Source organism: Euprymna scolopes, chromosome 8 (assembly GCF_053919585.1).
Source record: "Euprymna scolopes isolate OS-2025 chromosome 8, ASM5391958v1, whole genome shotgun sequence".
NCBI lineage: Eukaryota > Metazoa > Mollusca > Cephalopoda > Sepiida > Sepiolidae > Euprymna > Euprymna scolopes.
In genome coordinates, this window is record NC_136489.1 from 21,845,724 (window position 1) to 21,865,981 (window position 20,258).

At 25.7% G+C, this 20,258-nt stretch overlaps 1 protein-coding gene across 2 annotated transcripts in view; it reads left to right on the plus strand.

The window, feature by feature from the left end:
* LOC145283504 (U5 small nuclear ribonucleoprotein 200 kDa helicase-like) overlaps positions 1-20,258 on the plus strand; it is a 137,135-nt gene that overhangs the window by 89,999 nt on the left and 26,878 nt on the right. For both annotated transcript variants that reach the window (XM_080132336.1, XM_080132337.1), the window contains exons 28-33: positions 9,772-9,945; positions 12,503-12,663; positions 14,116-14,214; positions 15,233-15,361; positions 15,806-15,997; positions 18,126-18,362. In XM_080132336.1, the coding sequence (XP_079988462.1) occupies positions 9,772-9,945; positions 12,503-12,663; positions 14,116-14,214; positions 15,233-15,361; positions 15,806-15,997; positions 18,126-18,362 (992 nt within the window). The remainder of the gene's footprint in view (positions 1-9,771; positions 9,946-12,502; positions 12,664-14,115; positions 14,215-15,232; positions 15,362-15,805; positions 15,998-18,125; positions 18,363-20,258) is intronic.

The window sequence follows — 20,258 nt, forward strand, 5'->3', positions numbered from 1 at the left end:
TTGAATTGGATTTATATCGGTTAAATCTGCGGTACGCGTGCTGCCTTTGCGCGATGGCAGCTGCACATGTGGAAATAAACCATTGGGGAGAATGGGGTTGCTATAAAATTTCTGCGTGGGAACATGTGCTTCAATTGCTGTTTTGAACCATTCAGTGGTCTCATTTGCGCACTGTTCAGCAGGAAGTGAAAAGATATTTCGCCATGGGGCGTCTCTGATGAGATCCCTGATGGCTTCCCAGTCAGCCTTTTTATAATATCTCATTGTTTTGACCAATGGCTCTTCCATTTTGGCTCTAGAGTTTAGGGCAATTTTAACTATTATCACTACATGATCAGCATTCCCAAGTCGGTTGTGAGCATTCGCAACACAGTCATCAAGAATTGTGGTCAGAAACAGATCTAGAAGTGATGCTTGTTGTTCTTGCTGGTCAGGGAAACGGGTTGGAAACATAACCATAGGGAATGAGTTATAGAGAAGCTATGTGTTGTGCTACCAGCTTCGTCTGTGTAAGTAGAAAATCCAAGCCAGTTGTTGTGGTGGAGATTGAAGTCTCCAAATTGTGCGCTAGTGTCGAGGGAAAGTGCTGTATCTATGCTGTCAGAGACTTTGTTTATTAGGGTACAGTCCTGAGTCGAGAGAGAGCGGTAGAGAAAATAGAAGTAACTAATGTTACGTGGTGGGTGTTATTATTAAGATGGCATATATATTTGTATTGTTGTTCATGTTAGTATTAGAAAGTCTTAGTGTGATATCTAGAGACAGTCTTAGGAGTGTTCAGGTGTTGAGTGTTCATATGTCTTAAGATGTTCCTGTTTGTGGTACATGTTAATACAAGAGAGCCAACGGCTTGTAATACGCAATGAGAGGAGATTTGATATATAGATAGACCAAGAGATAATGCGTTTATACTTTTGACAGTTGTGTTAACGGGAGTGTTTCTATAACATTAATACTTTTACACATACTTTCTAACACATATTTTTTAGATGATGATTTTATTAAAGGTTCTTATAACATAAATGGACAATACCTTTTCTCGTTGAATAACAACACGGAGACGCTGATACAAAAACACATGATGACGTCCTTTATTTCATGACTGGTCCTGATTTCGCTCGAGGAATTCAAAGTTTCTTTTCTTCTCTAACCTTCGCTTCCAAGGTTTGGTGTCAGCTCTCGGCTCTCTCTCCCCTCTTTCTCTAGACTGCATCTAAAACTCTACCTATATTGAGAACTCGTCACGTCATCGCATGATTAAACATGTGCTCATCGAGCACGTTGCCTTAACATGCGTCACGTTGCAAAACATCTCGCACTGACATGACCCCACAAGTTCAGTAACCTATTTTCCGAGTAACCTCTTTACAAAATATGTTTACAATTTCAATTGACGATTAAATTCCTTATTTTAATTTTCGTTTTTATAACAGAAACAAATTTCATCATTACATTCCTTTTCCAATAAACAGATATTTAACTATTTCGTGTGAGGTAAACAATTGCGATTCCACATTCCTTATTTTCAATAACATTCTGTATTTATTTTAACTTATGATTGGAATTCTCAATTCCAAATCTAGCTTTGCAAGTTTGAATCCTTGACTATCCTATTTCATATTTACTCACTTACAAGAACAGACTTCTGTTATTGTAACACTAACGTTATGCTGCATGTTAAGTCTAAAGCACATAAAGGCTTGATCGTCCAATTCTAGTTTTCTTTCTCTAGTCAAGGGGAGGTTATTTCAAATACAGACATCCAGCCCGTGTATATGTCTTTCAGAGTCCTTACGGCAGAGTGGGAGATATCCGAACATGTTAAAGTAGTTAGAGGGGATGGAGGAGTGTAGGTTAGTCTCACTTAGTATTTGTTAGGAGAAATGCTTCAACATCAGCTAAATTAGTTCTAAGCCTACGGATGTCTGTAACTGCAAGCCTCAAGGGAGGAGGCAATTCGATTTTCTTTGAGTTTTGTCCTGGTTTAAGTGTAATTTTAGATTGTACTGTCATTTTTTTCAGTTTAGGTAAGGGGTGCTGAGCAAGTGATTATGGAGAACACCAGGCATGCAACACAAGTAGGCCATCAGCTGACCTTCCATCTACTAGGACTGTGGCCTCAGGAAAGCCCCCCGGAGATGAGTGCAGGGTCCCTTTCCATGTGCGACATGGCACTACAAACATCTCCATATTATTCCACTGTTGATGGAGCAGGCGCTCCAAGCGCTACCAATGAGTTAGGGCCCTGTACTACCAGTCGGGTACAGCAGCCAGGAACTGTCAATCCGGTACCCTCAACCCATCAGACGATGGCCAACCCAATCTACTTGTACTGGCATTTTGGTGTTCAAGCACTCCCAAGTGCCCAGTTTAGAGGGGGATGGAATGTGTTGGGAGAGGGGGAAAATGACGTTCAGAAAATAAGATCGACCACTGAGTATTTCTGTCGAATCCCTGTGCTTCGACCTCTACGCCTGGCTAATAGGCACAAGAGCATGGAAGCCGGGCGATAGACAGTGCCTATCTACTCCTTAAGCAGTTTAGGTTTGCAGACCGGTAATTTGTTCGAGTCATCGACTCTAGGAAGGATGTCATCCAAGACTGGAGGGGCCTCCCTCCCCTTAGGTTTAGCTTCAGAGTTTTCCTTCTCCTAGACGGATAACCTGGGAAGATCTATGAGTCCATCAGCACCGAGAGGGTTTACCCCGCGCCTGGTCCTAATCCAGGTATTTCTGCAACCCCGCGTGGGTTATTAATCTTACTGGGTTAGTATGTAAATGTTATGTCTACTGAGAAATTACACTCCTCAAATTGATTAAGAGACATTGCTATTACATTGTTACTGGAGGAGAGGGTGAGTAAAAGTTCATGCAATGGAAGCAGCTATATTTGCAACAGGTTAGTTGGAAGGAATTAAGATATGGTTTAATATTTTCCCTTTAACTTTAGAAATTTTTTTATTTTATTTTATTTTATCTTTTTTTATTTTATCTTTTCTATTTATATGTTGGCTTAGGAATAGGATAACGCGTTACAGAATGGCTTGATATTAAGAATTTACTAAAGATGTGGTTGCCCAAGCTCTGGGTATTTTAGATGGCATGAGCGTTAAGTGCTGTATCTATGCTGTCAGATACAAGTAACGTCATTTTTTATATGAAGTACACTACAGGTATAAATTGGAAGTAAAATTATAAGCTATGCCGTGTTCAGTATGTATAATAAAGTAAATAGATATATGGGCAGATTTCCAGCAGATGCGAGTATATGGAGGTTGTAAGTATTAAGTATGTTTCCACTTCTAATGAAGATATCTTCAGCTTTCGTTTATAAATCATGAAGTTGTATTTTGAATTACAGAGTATCGGTTCAGTTTTTGTATTTATCATTGCAAAACTAAGGAAGAGGCAGCTATTGCTATGTAATGTAGATAGCCTTAAATCTAAGTTCAGACCATAGTTAGTAAGTATCTACCTGGGTAAGAATAAAATAATGTATGCCTTCGCGGTAGAAATGTAGATGTTTAGTGATAGTGACCTCCAATTGGTCAGCGTGCGAAGGTTAAGGGCTGAAAGCTAAAGACCCCCCTCCACAGCATGTGTAATGTATGAGTGTTTGTAGCAGCTTGGGGAGTAGACTTACATTTATATATAAATAATAATATATAAAATAATATAAATGATAATATATAAAATAATATAAATGGTAATATATAAAATAATATAAATAATAATATATAAAATAATATAAATAATAATATATAAAATAATATAAATAATAATATATAAAATAATATAAATGATAATATATAAAATAATATAAATGATAATATATAAAATAATATAAATAATAATATATAAAATAATATAAATGATAATATATAAAATTATATAAATGATAATATATAAAATAATATAAATAATATATAAAATATAAATAATAATATATAAAATATAAATAATAATATATAAAATAATATAAATAATAATATATAAAATAATATAAATAATAATATATAAAATAATATAAATGAAAATATATATAATAATATAAATGATAATATATAAAATAATATAAATGATATATATAAAATAATATAAATGATAATATATAAAATAATATGAATGATAATATATAAAATAATATGAATGATATATATAAAATAATATAAATAATAATATATAAAGTAATATAAATAATAATATATAAAGTAATATAAATAATAATATATAAAATAATATAAATAATAATATATAAAATAATATAAATAATATATAAAATAATATAAATGATAATATATGAAATAATATAAATAATAATATATAAAATAATATAAATAATAATATATAAAATAATATAAATGATAATATATAAAATAATATAAATGATAATATATAAAATAATATAAATAATATATAAATAATAATATATAAAATAATATAAATAATAATATATAAAATAATATAAATAATAATATATAAAATAATATAAATAATAATATATAAAATAATATAAATAATAATATAAAATAATATAAATGATAATATATAAAATAATATGAATGATAATATATAAAATAATATAAATAATAATATATAAAATAATATAAATGATATATAAAATAATATAAATGATAATATATAAAATAATATAAATAATATATAAAATAATATAATTGATAATATATAAAATAATATAAATGATAATATATAAAATAATATAAATAATAATATATAAAATATAAATAATAATATATAAAATAATATAAATGAAAATATATATAATAATATAAATGATAATATATAAAATAATATAAATAATAATATATAAAATAATATGAATGATAATAATATAAATAATAATATATAAAATAATATAAATAATAATATATAAAATAATATAAATGATAATATATAAAATAATATGAATGATATATATAAAATAATATGAATGATATATATAAAATAATATAAATGATAATATATAAAATAATATAAATAATAATATATAAAATAATATAAATGATAATATATAAAATAATATAAATAATAATATATAAAATAATATAAATGATAATATATAAAATAATATAAATGATAATATATAAAATAATATAAATGATAATATATAAAATAATATAAATGATAATATATAAAATAATATAAATGATAATATATAAAATAATATAAATGATAATATATAAAATAATATAAATGATAATATATAAAATAATATAAATAATAATATATAAAATATAAATAGTAATATATAAAATATAAATAGTAATATATAAAATATAAATAGTAATATATAAAATATAAATAATAATATATAAAATAATATAAATAATTATATATAAAATAATATGAATGATATATATAAAATAATATAAATGATAATATCTAAAATAATATAAATGATAATATATAAAATAATATAAATGATAATATATAAAATAATATAAATAATGATATATAAAATAATATAAATGATAATATATAAAATAATATAAATGATAATATATAAAATAATATAAATGATAATATCTAAAATAATATAAATGATAATATATAAAATAATATAAATGATAATATATAAAATAATATAAATAATGATATATAAAATAATATAAATGATAATATATAAAATAATATAAATAATAATATATAAAATAATATAAATGATAATATATAAAATAATATAAATGATAATATATAAAATAATATAAATGATAATATATAAAATATAAATAATATATAAAATAATATAAATGATAATATATAAAATAATATAAATGATAATATATAAAATAATATAAATGATAATATATAAAATAATATAAATGATAATATATAAAATAATATAAATGATAATATATAAAATAATATAAATAATAATATATAAAATATAAATAATAATATATAGAATAATATAAATAATTATATATAAAATAATATGAATGATATATATAAAATAATATAAATGATAATATCTAAAATAATATAAATGATAATATATAAAATAATATAAATGATAATATATAAAATAATATAAATGATAATATATAAAATAATATAAATAATAATATATAAAATAATATAAATGATAATATATAAAATATAAATAATAATATATAAAATAATATAAATGATAATATATAAAATAATATAAATGATAATATATAAAATAATATAAATAATAATATATAAAATAATATAAATGATAATATATAAAATAATATAAATGATAATATATAAAATAATATAAATGATAATATATAAAATAATATAAATGATAATATATAAAATAATATAAATGATAATATATAAAATAATATAAATAATAATATATAAAATATAAATAATAATATATAAAATAATATAAATGATAATATATAAAATAATATAAATGATAATATATAAAATATAAATAATAATATATAAAATAATATAAATGATAATATATTAAATAATATAAATGATAATATATAAAATAATATAAATGATAATATATAAAATAATATAAATAATAATATATAAAATAATATAAATGATAATATATAAAATATAAATAATAATATATAAAATCATATAAATGATAATATATAAAATAATATAAATGATAATATATAAAATAATATAAATGATAATATATAAAATAATATAAATGATAATATATAAAATAATATAAATGATAATATATAAAATAATATAAATGATAATATATAAAATAATATAAATGATAATATATAAAATAATATAAATAATAATATATAAAATAATATAAATGATAATATATAAAATAATATAAATGATAATATATAAAATAATATAAATGATAATATATAAAATAATATAAATGATAATATATAAAATAATATAAATGATAATATATAAAATAATATAAATGATAATATATAAAATAATATAAATGATAATATATAAAATAATATAAATAATAATATATAAAATAATATAAATGATAATATATAAAATAATATAAATGATAATATATAAAATAATATAAATGATAATATATAAAATAATATAAATGATAATATATAAAATAATATAAATAATAATATATAAAATATAAATAATAATATATAGAATAATATAAATAATTATATATAAAATAATATAAATGATAATATCTAAAATAATATAAATGATAATATATAAAATAATATAAATGATAATATATAAAATAATATAAATGATAATATATAAAATAATATAAATAATGATATATAAAATAATATAAATGATAATATATAAAATAATATAAATGATAATATATAAAATAATATAAATGATAATATATAAAATAATATAAATGATAATATATAAAATAATATAAATAATAATATATAAAATAATATAAATAATAATATATAAAATAATATAAATGATAATATATAAAATAATATAAATGATAATATATAAAATAATATAAATGATAATATATTAAATAATATAAATGATAATATATAAAATAATATAAATGATAATATATAAAATATAAATAATAATATATAAAATAATATAAATGATAATATATAAAATAATATAAATGATAATATATAAAATAATATAAATGATAATATATAAAATAATATAAATGATAATATATAAAATATAAATAATAATATATAAAATAATATAAATGATAATATATAAAATAATATAAATGATAATATATAAAATAATATAAATGATAATATATAAAATAATATAAATGATAATATATAAAATAATATAAATAATAATATATAAAATATAAATAATAATATATAGAATAATATAAATAATTATATATAAAATAATATGAATGATATATATAAAATAATATAAATGATAATATCTAAAATAATATAAATGATAATATATAAAATAATATAAATGATAATATATAAAATAATATAAATGATAATATATAAAATAATATAAATGATAATATATAAAATAATATGAATGATAATAATATAAATAATAATATATAAAATAATATAAATAATAATATATAAAATAATATAAATGATAATATATAAAATAATATAAATAATATATAAAATAATATAAATGATATATATAAAATAATATAAATGATAATATATAAAATAATATAAATGATAATATATAAAATAATATAAATAATAATATATAAAATATAAATAATAATATATAAAATAATATAAATAATAATATATAAAATAATATAAATAATAATATATAAAATAATATAAATAATAATATATAAAATAATATAAATAATAATATATAAAATAATATAAATAATAATATATAAAATAATATAAATGATAATATATAAAATAATATAAATAATAATATATAAAATAATAAAAATAATAATATATAAAATAATATAAATAATAATATATAAAATAATATAAATGATAATATATAAAATAATATAAATGATAATATATAAAATAATATAAATGATAATATATAAATTAATATGAATGATATATATAAAATAATATAAATAATAATATATAAAATAATATAAATAATAATATATAAAATAATATAAATGATAATATATAAAATAATATAAATGATATATATAAAATAATATAAATGATATATATAAGGTTATATGTCTGTCTCCATATTTTCAAACTCTATCTTTTGAAATTAAAAGTCCCAGAATGGTGCTTGGGGCCTTAAATGATTGGATTTTTTACGGACCATTCTTTTATGGGTCTTTAGCAGGTTAAAATAGTTTTTAAGGTGTCAAAAAATGTGTTGAAATTGAAAAAATCGTTATATATTTTGTACATTCATCTTAGTTTATTTTTAATTTTTAATCAGTTCATATGCATGTCACATTGGTACAGAGGTAACATCACCAGCTTTGAATGCTACACTTTTGCTTTCAGTTTAAATTCTAGCTGATGGCACCGAAATACTTATTTTTTCACTTTTGAAATCATGACTTTATAATAATTAGGGCTGGGACAACAGCATATTCTTTTCATTGTTTTGACTCTCGAGTGTGTATCCGTTGATATCTTATATGCTTTTATATAGAGTGATATGGTTCTCGGTTGATTAATTGTATCTGTTTCGGATATATACTTGAGTCAAAATAATAAGAATATTCTGTTGTCATAGCCCTAGTAATAATATATACGAAATCTGGACAAATTAAAATATATCTAAGTGTACTTTACGGCAGGGCAAAACTGAACTAAAACACCTGTATACACTGATATACTTTGTTATCTACATAGACTTGGTTATAGAGTCATATAAATTAAACTTTAAAACTTATATTGCTAATACTTTCTATTTGTCGAACATGTCTGACTGGTTTGAAGCTCAAATACAGAATAAGGGAAAAATCTAGTTTTGAATCTCTTACATGTGTGAAGTGAGTGTTTTTTGTACTTCCGAATAAAAAGAATTAACTCAAATATGATTCAAGGGAAATAACTCCTAAATATTCTGGACTAACAATATTTTATATTACTTGCATTAATCAGACTATTGTTCTCATCTTGATGTTTCGAGAGCAATAGTCCAATCAATACAAATAATATAAACAATCAGCCTTCATCTAAAAAAAATCAGAACTTTAATAACACTATTTTCTTTAAATTTTTTTTTTTTGCATTTAAAAAAAATAGATTGGAATTAAATTTGAATAGATTGAAATTAAATTTATGTAAATTTATTTTCTGTTAAGTTTATAATAATTTTTATTTGAAATTTACTGAAATTCTATTTTCTTTTTTTCTTCCAGGTGCTGAAACTCAACTTCCTGTATCCTTCCGCCATTTGATCCTACCTGAAAGATACCCGCCTGCTACAGAACTGCTAGACTTACAACCTCTTCCTGTCTCAGCTTTGAGAAATGCCTCTTTTGAGGCTTTGTACAATGAAAAATTCCCTTATTTTAATCCAATTCAGACACAAGGTATTGATCATTTTTTTTATTTTAATTGAATAATAATTGATAGAAATTCATTTTTTACATAGAAAATGTTCTTGAAAAGTGCTTTTATTAATGTCTATTATTAACGATTCTTGAAGCATAATGAAAGGCCACTTGTATTTTTAAAAATAAGTCTGAAGATGAGTAATCTACCCTACATCTGAGCTTCAATCTATGGTTCCCCCTTGTCAAACTTTCACAAAAAACACTTATCTAGCTATACCAACCATCAACAGTTTCCGCCACTCACTATTTGTGCCTAGATGTAAGTGCAAATTCCATGAACCAAGCTTCTTTCCTAGAACTGCCTGCCTGTGGAACTGTTCTGCTGGCCAGCTTTCCAGCTGATTACAATATAGTCATCTTCAAGTCCAATGTAAACAAGTTCTTGGTGAGCTCCCCCCCCTCTTCCCCGCTAATCTATTTCTATCCCATTTCAACCACTATTAATACACTGTTGTCTCGGTGACTACTATACACTCATTAACTCACTTGAGTGGCTTTCAGGTCTTGATAAGTGTTGACCCCTATGTAAAAAAAAAAAAAAAAATAGAAACAGCCATGTAAGTGGAAAATAAAGGATAAAATATTTTACCTAATGTTATGGTATACAATTAATTTTAAATATTATTGTAATATTTTTAATATAACATTATTACAGTAAAAGAGAATAACTTAACAAAATGAAAACCACTTTAATGATACTATTTTAAAAAAGAATTTATAAGCAAAAATTAAGCTTATTGTTTTCTTTAAATTTGAAATTGAATACTTTAAAATTAATTATTTTGTTTTATTAAATTATGAATATGAATTCAGAGAATGTATAATTAAAGTCTCTCGGTAAAATTGCAAAAATTAAAAAAAAATGCAAATCCTTAATGTGTCGATACATTTGGGCAATTGCGCAAAATCGTCAAAAAACCCTAGCCAGTGAGGGTATGAGGCAAGGGCCATACAACGTCAAAATATGCTGGTTTTCTTGATAGATTTGTATTCCAGCTAATTACCATGGAGAGATAAATCCCAAGACTTCAACTCTGGACCATTAATTTACTTTCAGCAGTCTCATCACTACCACTTTCCTTATTTTGTCCTTTAGTTCTCACATTCAATGCATGATGTTTAAAAGAGAAATAATTGCTATTTTCTGCAGAGGAATCTATTCTATCTAACACTTATTACCTTAAAATAGTTTTTTAGCTCCTTACATTAAGTGGCTCCATTCTTTTATGGGTCTTTAGCTAATTGAAAAAATCGTTATGCATTTTGTACATTCATCTTAGTTTATTTTTAATTTTTAATCAGTTCATACGCATGTCATATTGGTACAGTGCTAACGTCACCAACTTTGAATGCTACAGTTTCGGTTTCAATTCTAGCTGATGGTCGTCGTCCCCCCCCCCTCCCCGGCACGCTAATGTTTATTTAGACTGGCACTTAGGGTGGCATTTAGAATTAAATAAAATACAGAAATGTCTGTGATGTAAGTACCAAGTACCAGTCACAGAACGAAGATGAAAAATTCCAAAAATCACGTAATTTGATCAAGTAGTTTTATTTTTTTATTGAAGAAAATCAAAATTTACTGTTTCGATGAAGATGAAAAAAAAGTATCCAATAAATCGGTGGACAAATGCAGACAATCCTAATACACCTGGAAACTGTCAAAATAATCACTGATTACCTCCCTTTATGTTCTTTAGTAAAATATGTCCTTGTCAGTCACTTATTCGTAAAAATTGGCAAAGCAAATTTGTTTTTTATGAATAAAAAAAAAGTACTTGATAAATTTTTGTGATTTTTAGAATATACAATCTTCATACCATAACAAGTAGGTACAATAAAAAAGTTTTTCATTTTTCTTAAATAACCCGAAAAGATTATGTCCTAAAACAAGACAGATGATAGAATTGAATAATGAATTGAAATTCTGTGCTAATATGGAGTGAGGACGTACGGACAAACTGTTTCCTTACATGTTATGGTAATAGATTTCAAATATCTTGATATTTTTAAAACTCTGAGTGAAATAAATCTGCATTTGTTGTTTTTATATTTGAGCTCATTTTGTTGCTCTTGTCCAGAATTCCCCATACGTTAAAAGAATTTCCCCGATATTAAAACAAAAAAAAAATTGTATAATGTATGTACCTATCATATTCCAAAAACCATGTAAATTAATTATATAGTTTTATATTTAAATAATAAAATCAAATTATTAATTATTAATTATGAGTATCCAAGGGGTGACATTTCCATCATTTTGAAAAATATCTTTAAAAAACTCAATAATAATTCATACTTGGTAGATTTGTTGTAATGCCTACAAATTCTCATTAATCACTTAAAAATGATTTTCTTTATAAAAATAAAACTACTTAATCAATTTACATGATTTTTGGAATGTATTTTAGTTTTATCACAGGTATGTACATCATACAAATTTTTGTTTTATTTTATTTATTTTTTTTTTTCATAAAAATGTATTTATCAAAATTTTAATATTACAAATATTTAAATTTTTTTCTCTCTCCAGTATTCAACGCTATTTACAACAGTGATGACAATGTATTCGTTGGTGCTCCATCTGGCAGTGGGAAAACCATTTGTGGAGAATTTGCTGTCCTGCGAATGTTATCCCAAAATCCTGACAGTAGATGTGTCTATGTGACATGTCTGGAGACCCTAGCCCTGCAGGTTAGCTCCCTTTATATATTTTTCTTATTTTTTTAAATTAAAACAAATAAACAGTCTTTTTAGTTTCTAAAGGCAATGCATGTAACCTGTAATAGTACCTGAATAGAAAATAAAGTAAAACATAACATGTAAACTTCTGCGTGCAGGGAAGCAGGAAACGAGGTGATGGGGATTCCAAAATCCTGCAATCCAATGGAAGAAACTATTAGAGTGGAGGGGTGGGATTTTGTTGTTTGTCAGATTAATCATGAGTATGTATGTTGAGGGGACACAAGTGCTATCAGTGCATCAGTACACATTCCATTAAAGTGCTTGTATAATAGGTACAGAGATGCAATATTGCAGCGATGACACAGAGGTTACAGCTTGGCCGATAGTGCGAGAGTTATTAGATTCAAAACTTTTGGTGGGGGAGGGACCCTATCTAAGAGAGAGAGAGACTAATGGCAGATGCATCATCCCAGAGAGAGAGACTAATGCCAGATGCATCATCCCATGCATGGGCGAATGATGGTTTTGAAGAGATACTCTCAGGTGTGAGTAATTGTTGCATAATTTAAACATGAAAAAGTTCCTTTTGGGTTACACATAACAAGTTTTAGATCACTGAAGTTAAGCAACGTTGAGCCTGGTCAGTACCAGATAGGTGACTAGGAATACCAACACTTGTATATAGAAGGACTTCAACACTTTCCTGCAAGAACTGCAAAAACCTAACATTGTCATCTGCAACTAAACAGGATATACATGCAAGTGAGGACTCCTTATGAACTTGATATTCCCATGAAACTTCTTTCTTTGAGGGAAGCCAGTTCAGCCCACCTAGGCTGAATGCCACTGGCATATATATATATATATATATATATATATATATATATATATATATATACACTAGCAAGAATAAAAATGGGCCATACACATTTAACCCATTCATATCTCTTGAGAAAATAGATTATACTTTTTATATATCCTGTCAAAACTCACTCACAATTAAACACATTTTGATTTTGTAGTGATGAAGGATAGTTTATATAAAGAAAAAAAAACTGTTAAGGATCTTTTTGAAAAAAAACAAGCTGCACATCTTACTTTTATACCTCTAAAAATTGGCCTTTATCGAAAAATTTTAAAGAGGACCTATCACTTATATGTCAGCTAAAGGCTACCAAATCATTAGATAGCATAAATGACGCAAAGGGTTGACATATTGTCAAACCAAACTAAACAAAACAAACTAGTGCAACCCTGCCTAGGATGAATCTACACACCAGGAATTTTCCACTTTTCTACTTAATCTAACCTTTCATAGAAAATTTTGTTTTTGACATTATTTTTGCATACGTATGTCCAATAATACTAAGTTTCTTTATTATTTTAATTCTATTTACATGAGCTGTAATATAATTTTTACCTTTTTTTTTTTTTTTTATTATAATTGTTTTGTTTTCGTAGACGTACACTGACTGGTACAACAAGTTCAGCTTCATGATGGGAAAAAGAGTTGTACTGCTGACGGGTGAAACCGGAACTGATCTCAAATTGTTGGCAAAGGTAATCATAATCATTCTGGTTCTTGTCCAGAATTTCCCCTATATTAAAAACAAAAATAAAGAAAACTCTGTATGATATACATATTCCAAGTTAAATTATGTTGAGTTATCTCCCTTTATATTTTCGATTTTAGATTTTCAAAATAGCAATCATTCTTTGGTTACTCATAAAATTTGATTTTCTCATTTAAAAAGAAAAATATTTGATCAATTTACATGATTTTTGGAATATAATATTTTTCTTTTGTCATGGGTATATGCATCATACGGATTTTTCATTATTAATATTATAGTAATTCTAGACAAAACCGTCATTCTTTTTAAATGATATTTTTCTTTACCACGATGGTATTTTAAAACGTTTTTTGTTTCTAATAAATCACCAATTATCAAGGCCCAAAACCACTTGAGGATAAGGACTAAGAGTTAATGAAATGGATGTGATAAAATGCTGTGTTACCACTCGTAGCAAGTGATAAAAGTGCAGAAGATACCGAATGAACTGTGTTAACCTAGAGTAGCAAAATAACGACTTCTGAACAATTTGTGATACAAAGAGTTTTCTGGAATATAAGTTGTTTATAAGTTTGGGGATGAACAACACCAGCGTCCTTCTACCTGTGTCAGTGGAATGAGTTTGTCAAAAATAATAACAGCAAGGCTTTTTTGGCATCAAAAAAAATCTCCCAACAGGCTCTGAACTTCCTCTGGAAAGAGTGGGTAACACTGAGCCAGGCTTGAGTGAAAGTTGCCAAAACACGGAACAACCTACTATGTACAGGATGCTCAGTGTCCCTACAGTGCCGACATGCAGACTATCGCACACATCCTCACAGACTTTTCCCTAAGTGAGTTGTGCTTCAATGCGGATTTTATGGATGCCTCGGGCATTGCCTGACAATAAATCTTGAGATGGAGTGAAACGCGATGTTGATAAAGATTGGAGAAAGTTTGTATTTTGAATTTTTGGACAGTTGCATTTTGTGTAGGTAAAATAATTGATTTGTCTTCTCTTTCAGGGTAACATTATCATTAGCACACCCGAAAAATGGGATGTTTTATCCCGACGTTGGAAACAGCGGAAAAATGTACAGAGCGTGAATTTATTCATCATTGATGAACTTCATTTGATTGGTGGAATTGTTGGCGTGAGTTTTGTTGACATATTTTTATAAAAATTATAATCTTTCAGTTATAATCAGCAGAAGCGTTGACAAGGCAAAAATCGGTTCCTTCACTTTTATTGTTCTTCAGTATTTCTATTATGAAGCGATTTATTGAAATAAACTAGAAGAAAAGGACACCGAAAAGCATGCAATAAAAATTATCAAAATTATGAAAAGATAAAAATAACACAGTTAATCATTATTTACACTTTTAATAACAAAATTTAAAAAAAAGTTTTTATTTTATTTGAAATTTTATAAGAAATACTTTTATGAAATTATAAAAACGAGTTTGTTTTTTTTAATTTGAGTTTTATTGACATTTTTTTTTTTTTTTAAATAATTTTTATGAGAATTATAATTCTTCATTGATTCTACTAACACCATGGAATTTTGTTAGATCTTTTCTTTCTTGTTTTTTTTTAGCCGGTGCTTGAAGTGATATGTTCTCGAATGAGGTACATCTCATCCCAACTTAACAGAAATATCCGCATTGTGGCTTTGAGTTCTTCATTGTCAAATGCCAAGGATATTGCCCAATGGCTCGGATGCAGCACAGGTGGATTCTTCAACTTTCATCCTAATGTGCGTCCAGTTCCTCTGGAGCTTCACATTCAGGTAAGATGCAATTAATCTGATTTAAAAATAATTTAAACTATGAATCAACAAAAAAACATACCCCTGGAATATAAGTAAAGATTGTTGCTGTTTCTTCCTTGATCTGCACCAGATCTCAAACCATCAAACATATCATAGAAGGAGTTGTTCAAAAAGACTGTAGTCTTAGTACAAGTGTGAATTGTTCCAATATATATATATAGCCTCCATTCAGTCTTAAAAGATAATGGATACTCCCATAAAGGTAGCTACATGTGTAATTATGAGGCACAAATTGTGCAATCTCCCACCACACCTCTCCTGAATTTGCACTGCTTGAGTCCAGTGGCAAAGAAGTTTAGAATTACTGGAAACAATGTCAAGATAAGCGAAGAGTACATATACCATCTGGGATTCTCAGATGATCACAAATTTTAATACTGACTAGGCTGAACTATATATAACATTAAAAATACATATATATATATAGTTATATTATATGAGCTATAGCTTTTATAAATTGATGTAGTTAAGTCAAAAATAGCATTTTAATTAATTGAAATTTGTATGCGTCTGTGTGTGTGTGTGTGTGTGTATATATATATATATATATATATATATATATATATATATAAAATAAATTAACAAAAAATTAAATTCTTAAAACAGTTGTTCAGATAGGATGCTAAACGCTTGCCATATTTGCAAAGCTTCATTCATAAACAGCTGTTGAGTTGATGTTTTGCAAACATGTTATAATATACCTTATAAATAACTTGTAATTTTTATGTCTACGCATTAAATTATCAATAGCAAAAATGAAAAATGAATTTGTCAAACATTTGAGTTGGGGTTTATTTATCCTCCAGTGAACATAGTAAGACTATGATCGCAACATGAAAAAAAAAATGTCCATTTTATCAAGTTAACTTGTGAGCTAATGCAGAAAGAACAAGAGTTCATTTTTAGATGAAAGTTCAAACTGAGTAGAACCTAAGAAGACCATTTACATTTTTCAATAGAGCCACATACTTTTTAAGGCTTGGTAGTCCCACACCCACATTTTAGGCAAACATACAATAATGCAAAACTTGACTTTTAGAGGTTTTAAGTGTGATTTTTTTTTTTTTTTCTTTTTGATTCCTTGTCACAGTTTAGTCTAGAATTCATTCTTTGCACAAAAATGTAATTTACTAATATCACAATCTATTTCAAACTTTCCAAACTGCAATAATTTGGAAATTGAAGCTTGAATTTTGATGATTGTTTATGGGAAAGTTTGAAGGTGACATTTTCAAATTTTTATGGATGATTTGATATGGAATTTGCTTTGTGGGTCACACAAAATTAGTTTGTGGGATAGAGAAGGTTTACAGTGATTGTTTTTTTTTGGGGGGGGGGGTAGGAGAAAAAGCGTGATAGAAGAGAAGAAAATGAAAAAGAGAAAAGTCTTTGTATTTATGTAGATTGGTGATTTTTTTTTAAGCCAACGCATTTCAGGTGAAAACATTATTACATACTTTGGTGTTATTTCAAAATTAGTATAAATTCCAAAAATTACAAAAAATGATCTAGTAGAAAAATAATTACAAGTAAAAATGTAACTTATCGAATTTTATTCTGTTTTAATGTAGAATGTACGACCAATTCAGTATAAAAAACTGACTTCTCTCCCTTGACTTAAATTAAGGGTCGTTCATTTTTTAACTGAATGTATCTGTGGATGATTTTTTGTTAAAAATGCATCTAACACACTGGATCATTTTTCATGATTTTTAGAATTTATACCAATTTTGCCATGACACATAATTATGTAATGTTTTCACCTGAAATGCGTTGGTTTAAAAGATCACCAATGTACACATGCATCGAAAGTTTTTAAAGAAAAATGTTATACAAACGTTTTAACTCTTTTAATTTGTTATTCATACTCCCATGCTAGTTACAAATAAGTGCTTGTATGGAATATTAGACTGGGTGAGGAGAGGCAGAGAAAGGTACGGGTTATTTAGGCTATCTGTAACTAGGTTTCTATTCAATAATTAAGATTCATGTTTTTATTTTTAACCTCTACCATCTTTGTTTTAAATTCATTTAATGCCAGCCATTCTTCTTTTTCTAAATCTCTGTATCATCGTTTGATTTTCAGGGTTTTAATATCAGCCACAATGCTTCCCGTATTGTTGCCATGGCAAAACCTGTTTACCAAGCTATTCTGCGACATTCTTCCAAGAAACCTGTGATTGTGTTTGTTCCCTCACGTAAGCAGACTCGCTTGACAGCGATAGATATCCTTACATTTTGTGCTGCAGACATGCAGCCCAGCCAATTCCTTCATGTCACAGAAACCGACTTGGAACCATTCTTGGGGAAAATAACAGATAAGGTATTTTCACATTTTTTTCTTTTCACCATCAAAAATAATTATTTAAAAAAAAATTATATCATTGATATGTTTAGATGATAACAAACTGAATGTATTTTGTAATTCGATTTATATGTTGGTTATATGATGAGTGTTAGACAAAAATATGTTTTAAATAAAAGTATGTATCTCTGAATAACAATTTTAATGAAAATGATTTTTCAAAAAAATATTTTTTTGTTTAATTTTACTTAAGTTCTCAGAAATCAAGAGGCTATTTTCTTGGACTAGCATTTGATCTCTATGTGAGATGCATATATATTCAAATATTCCATTAAAGTTTCTCAACCTATCAAACGTTGAGTTAGTAAAGTTCATATTAACTTCATTTTCGTTGTCTGTCGTCAGCTTTCCACTGCCTTTCTTCTGCTCTCTACTTAGTTCAGCAGTTCATGTTGTTGATTTAACATAAAAAAATAATTTCCTTAAAGTCGTTCATCTTGTAGACTTTTTTTGCAAAGGCGAAATTTACTGAGTTAAAAAAATAATGGTGTAATATTGCTTATTACTATTTAATGCTGTACCTTGAAACATTATTTTTTCATAGGAAAAAATCAATTCTTTTAAAGAAAATAGTGCTTACCATTTTATTATTTATTTAAATGACCATGTCTCCCAAGTATAGTTTAGAAGCATATTTTCTCCCCGGTTGACCAGTAAACTCTGTTATAGTACATTGTTCTTGTGTTTCCTTGGTTTTACTGGATTCTAGGACAAAGATTCATCTGGTCTTGTGGAGTATCTTGATAAGTGTTGTTATTTGAAGCAATGTCACTGGAAGAAGTATGAGCCATTCATCGTATGAGCCAATGTATAGCCATGTCAAGAACATCTTAAAATACTTACTTTGAATATTTGATCAGTGTGTACTTATAGTGTTAAGTATCTTTATATCTTAGGTTTTCCTGGCAAATCTTTGTATAGAGAAACCAAAGACACTCGAAGATGATGTCTAGTAGGTTATTCAAACTCTCCAATGTGTATGTGTGTATATATATATATATATATATATATATATATAGTAAGTTTTTTAAACCTTTAAAACTATATAAAAAAAACTGATTTAATTTTTCTTTTTTCTATTAATTTAAAAAAGTTTTCAATATATTTTTATTTAAATTTATTTTCTAACTTTAAAATTTTTAAAAAATTATTTTTCTACCTCCAATTTCTGCATATTTACTTGACTTTGTTTGATAACATGCTTTCTCAACAGTTTCTTTAATTAAACAAAATATTGAAATCTGCATGCGCTGAATAATATGGGGTTACCACCATGAGTCAGGTGACTTCTATTTACTAGTGAACTTACTCTTTTCAGTAGGGGATTTTCTGTCTGTCAGTAGCTTAGACCAGCCACGTATTTTGTTCCACATCACACAGTGTCATATTGTTACTCTGATGAATTACATGTAAAAAATGAAATATTGTCAAATGAACAATCGTCAATAAGGGAGGAGGATCAGATGATTCTTGTGACATTAAACCTGAAATATGTTGCTACAAGTGTGCCTCAACAGACTATCAGTTGACAGTATGCTTATATTATGCCAAACAGAAACTAGAATAGTCTCTGGTCAGTCACCTATTTCAAAATGATGTCTACTGACTGCCTCTTTCGAAACACTGTCCATGACCATCCGCCTCGTTTGAAATGCTGTCCCTAGCCAACTGCTTTTTTCACCCCCAGTCCCTCTTTAACTGAACAGATGATTTTGTTCAACCAATGACTTTGAATTTTTTCACTTTCTGGTCATATTTCTTGCAAATTTATTTGCTGATTTTGCAATTTTTCTTTAGAAAAAAACAAAAAAACATTGTATTCATTTATACTAAATGCTAGTGTAGAGTTTGTAT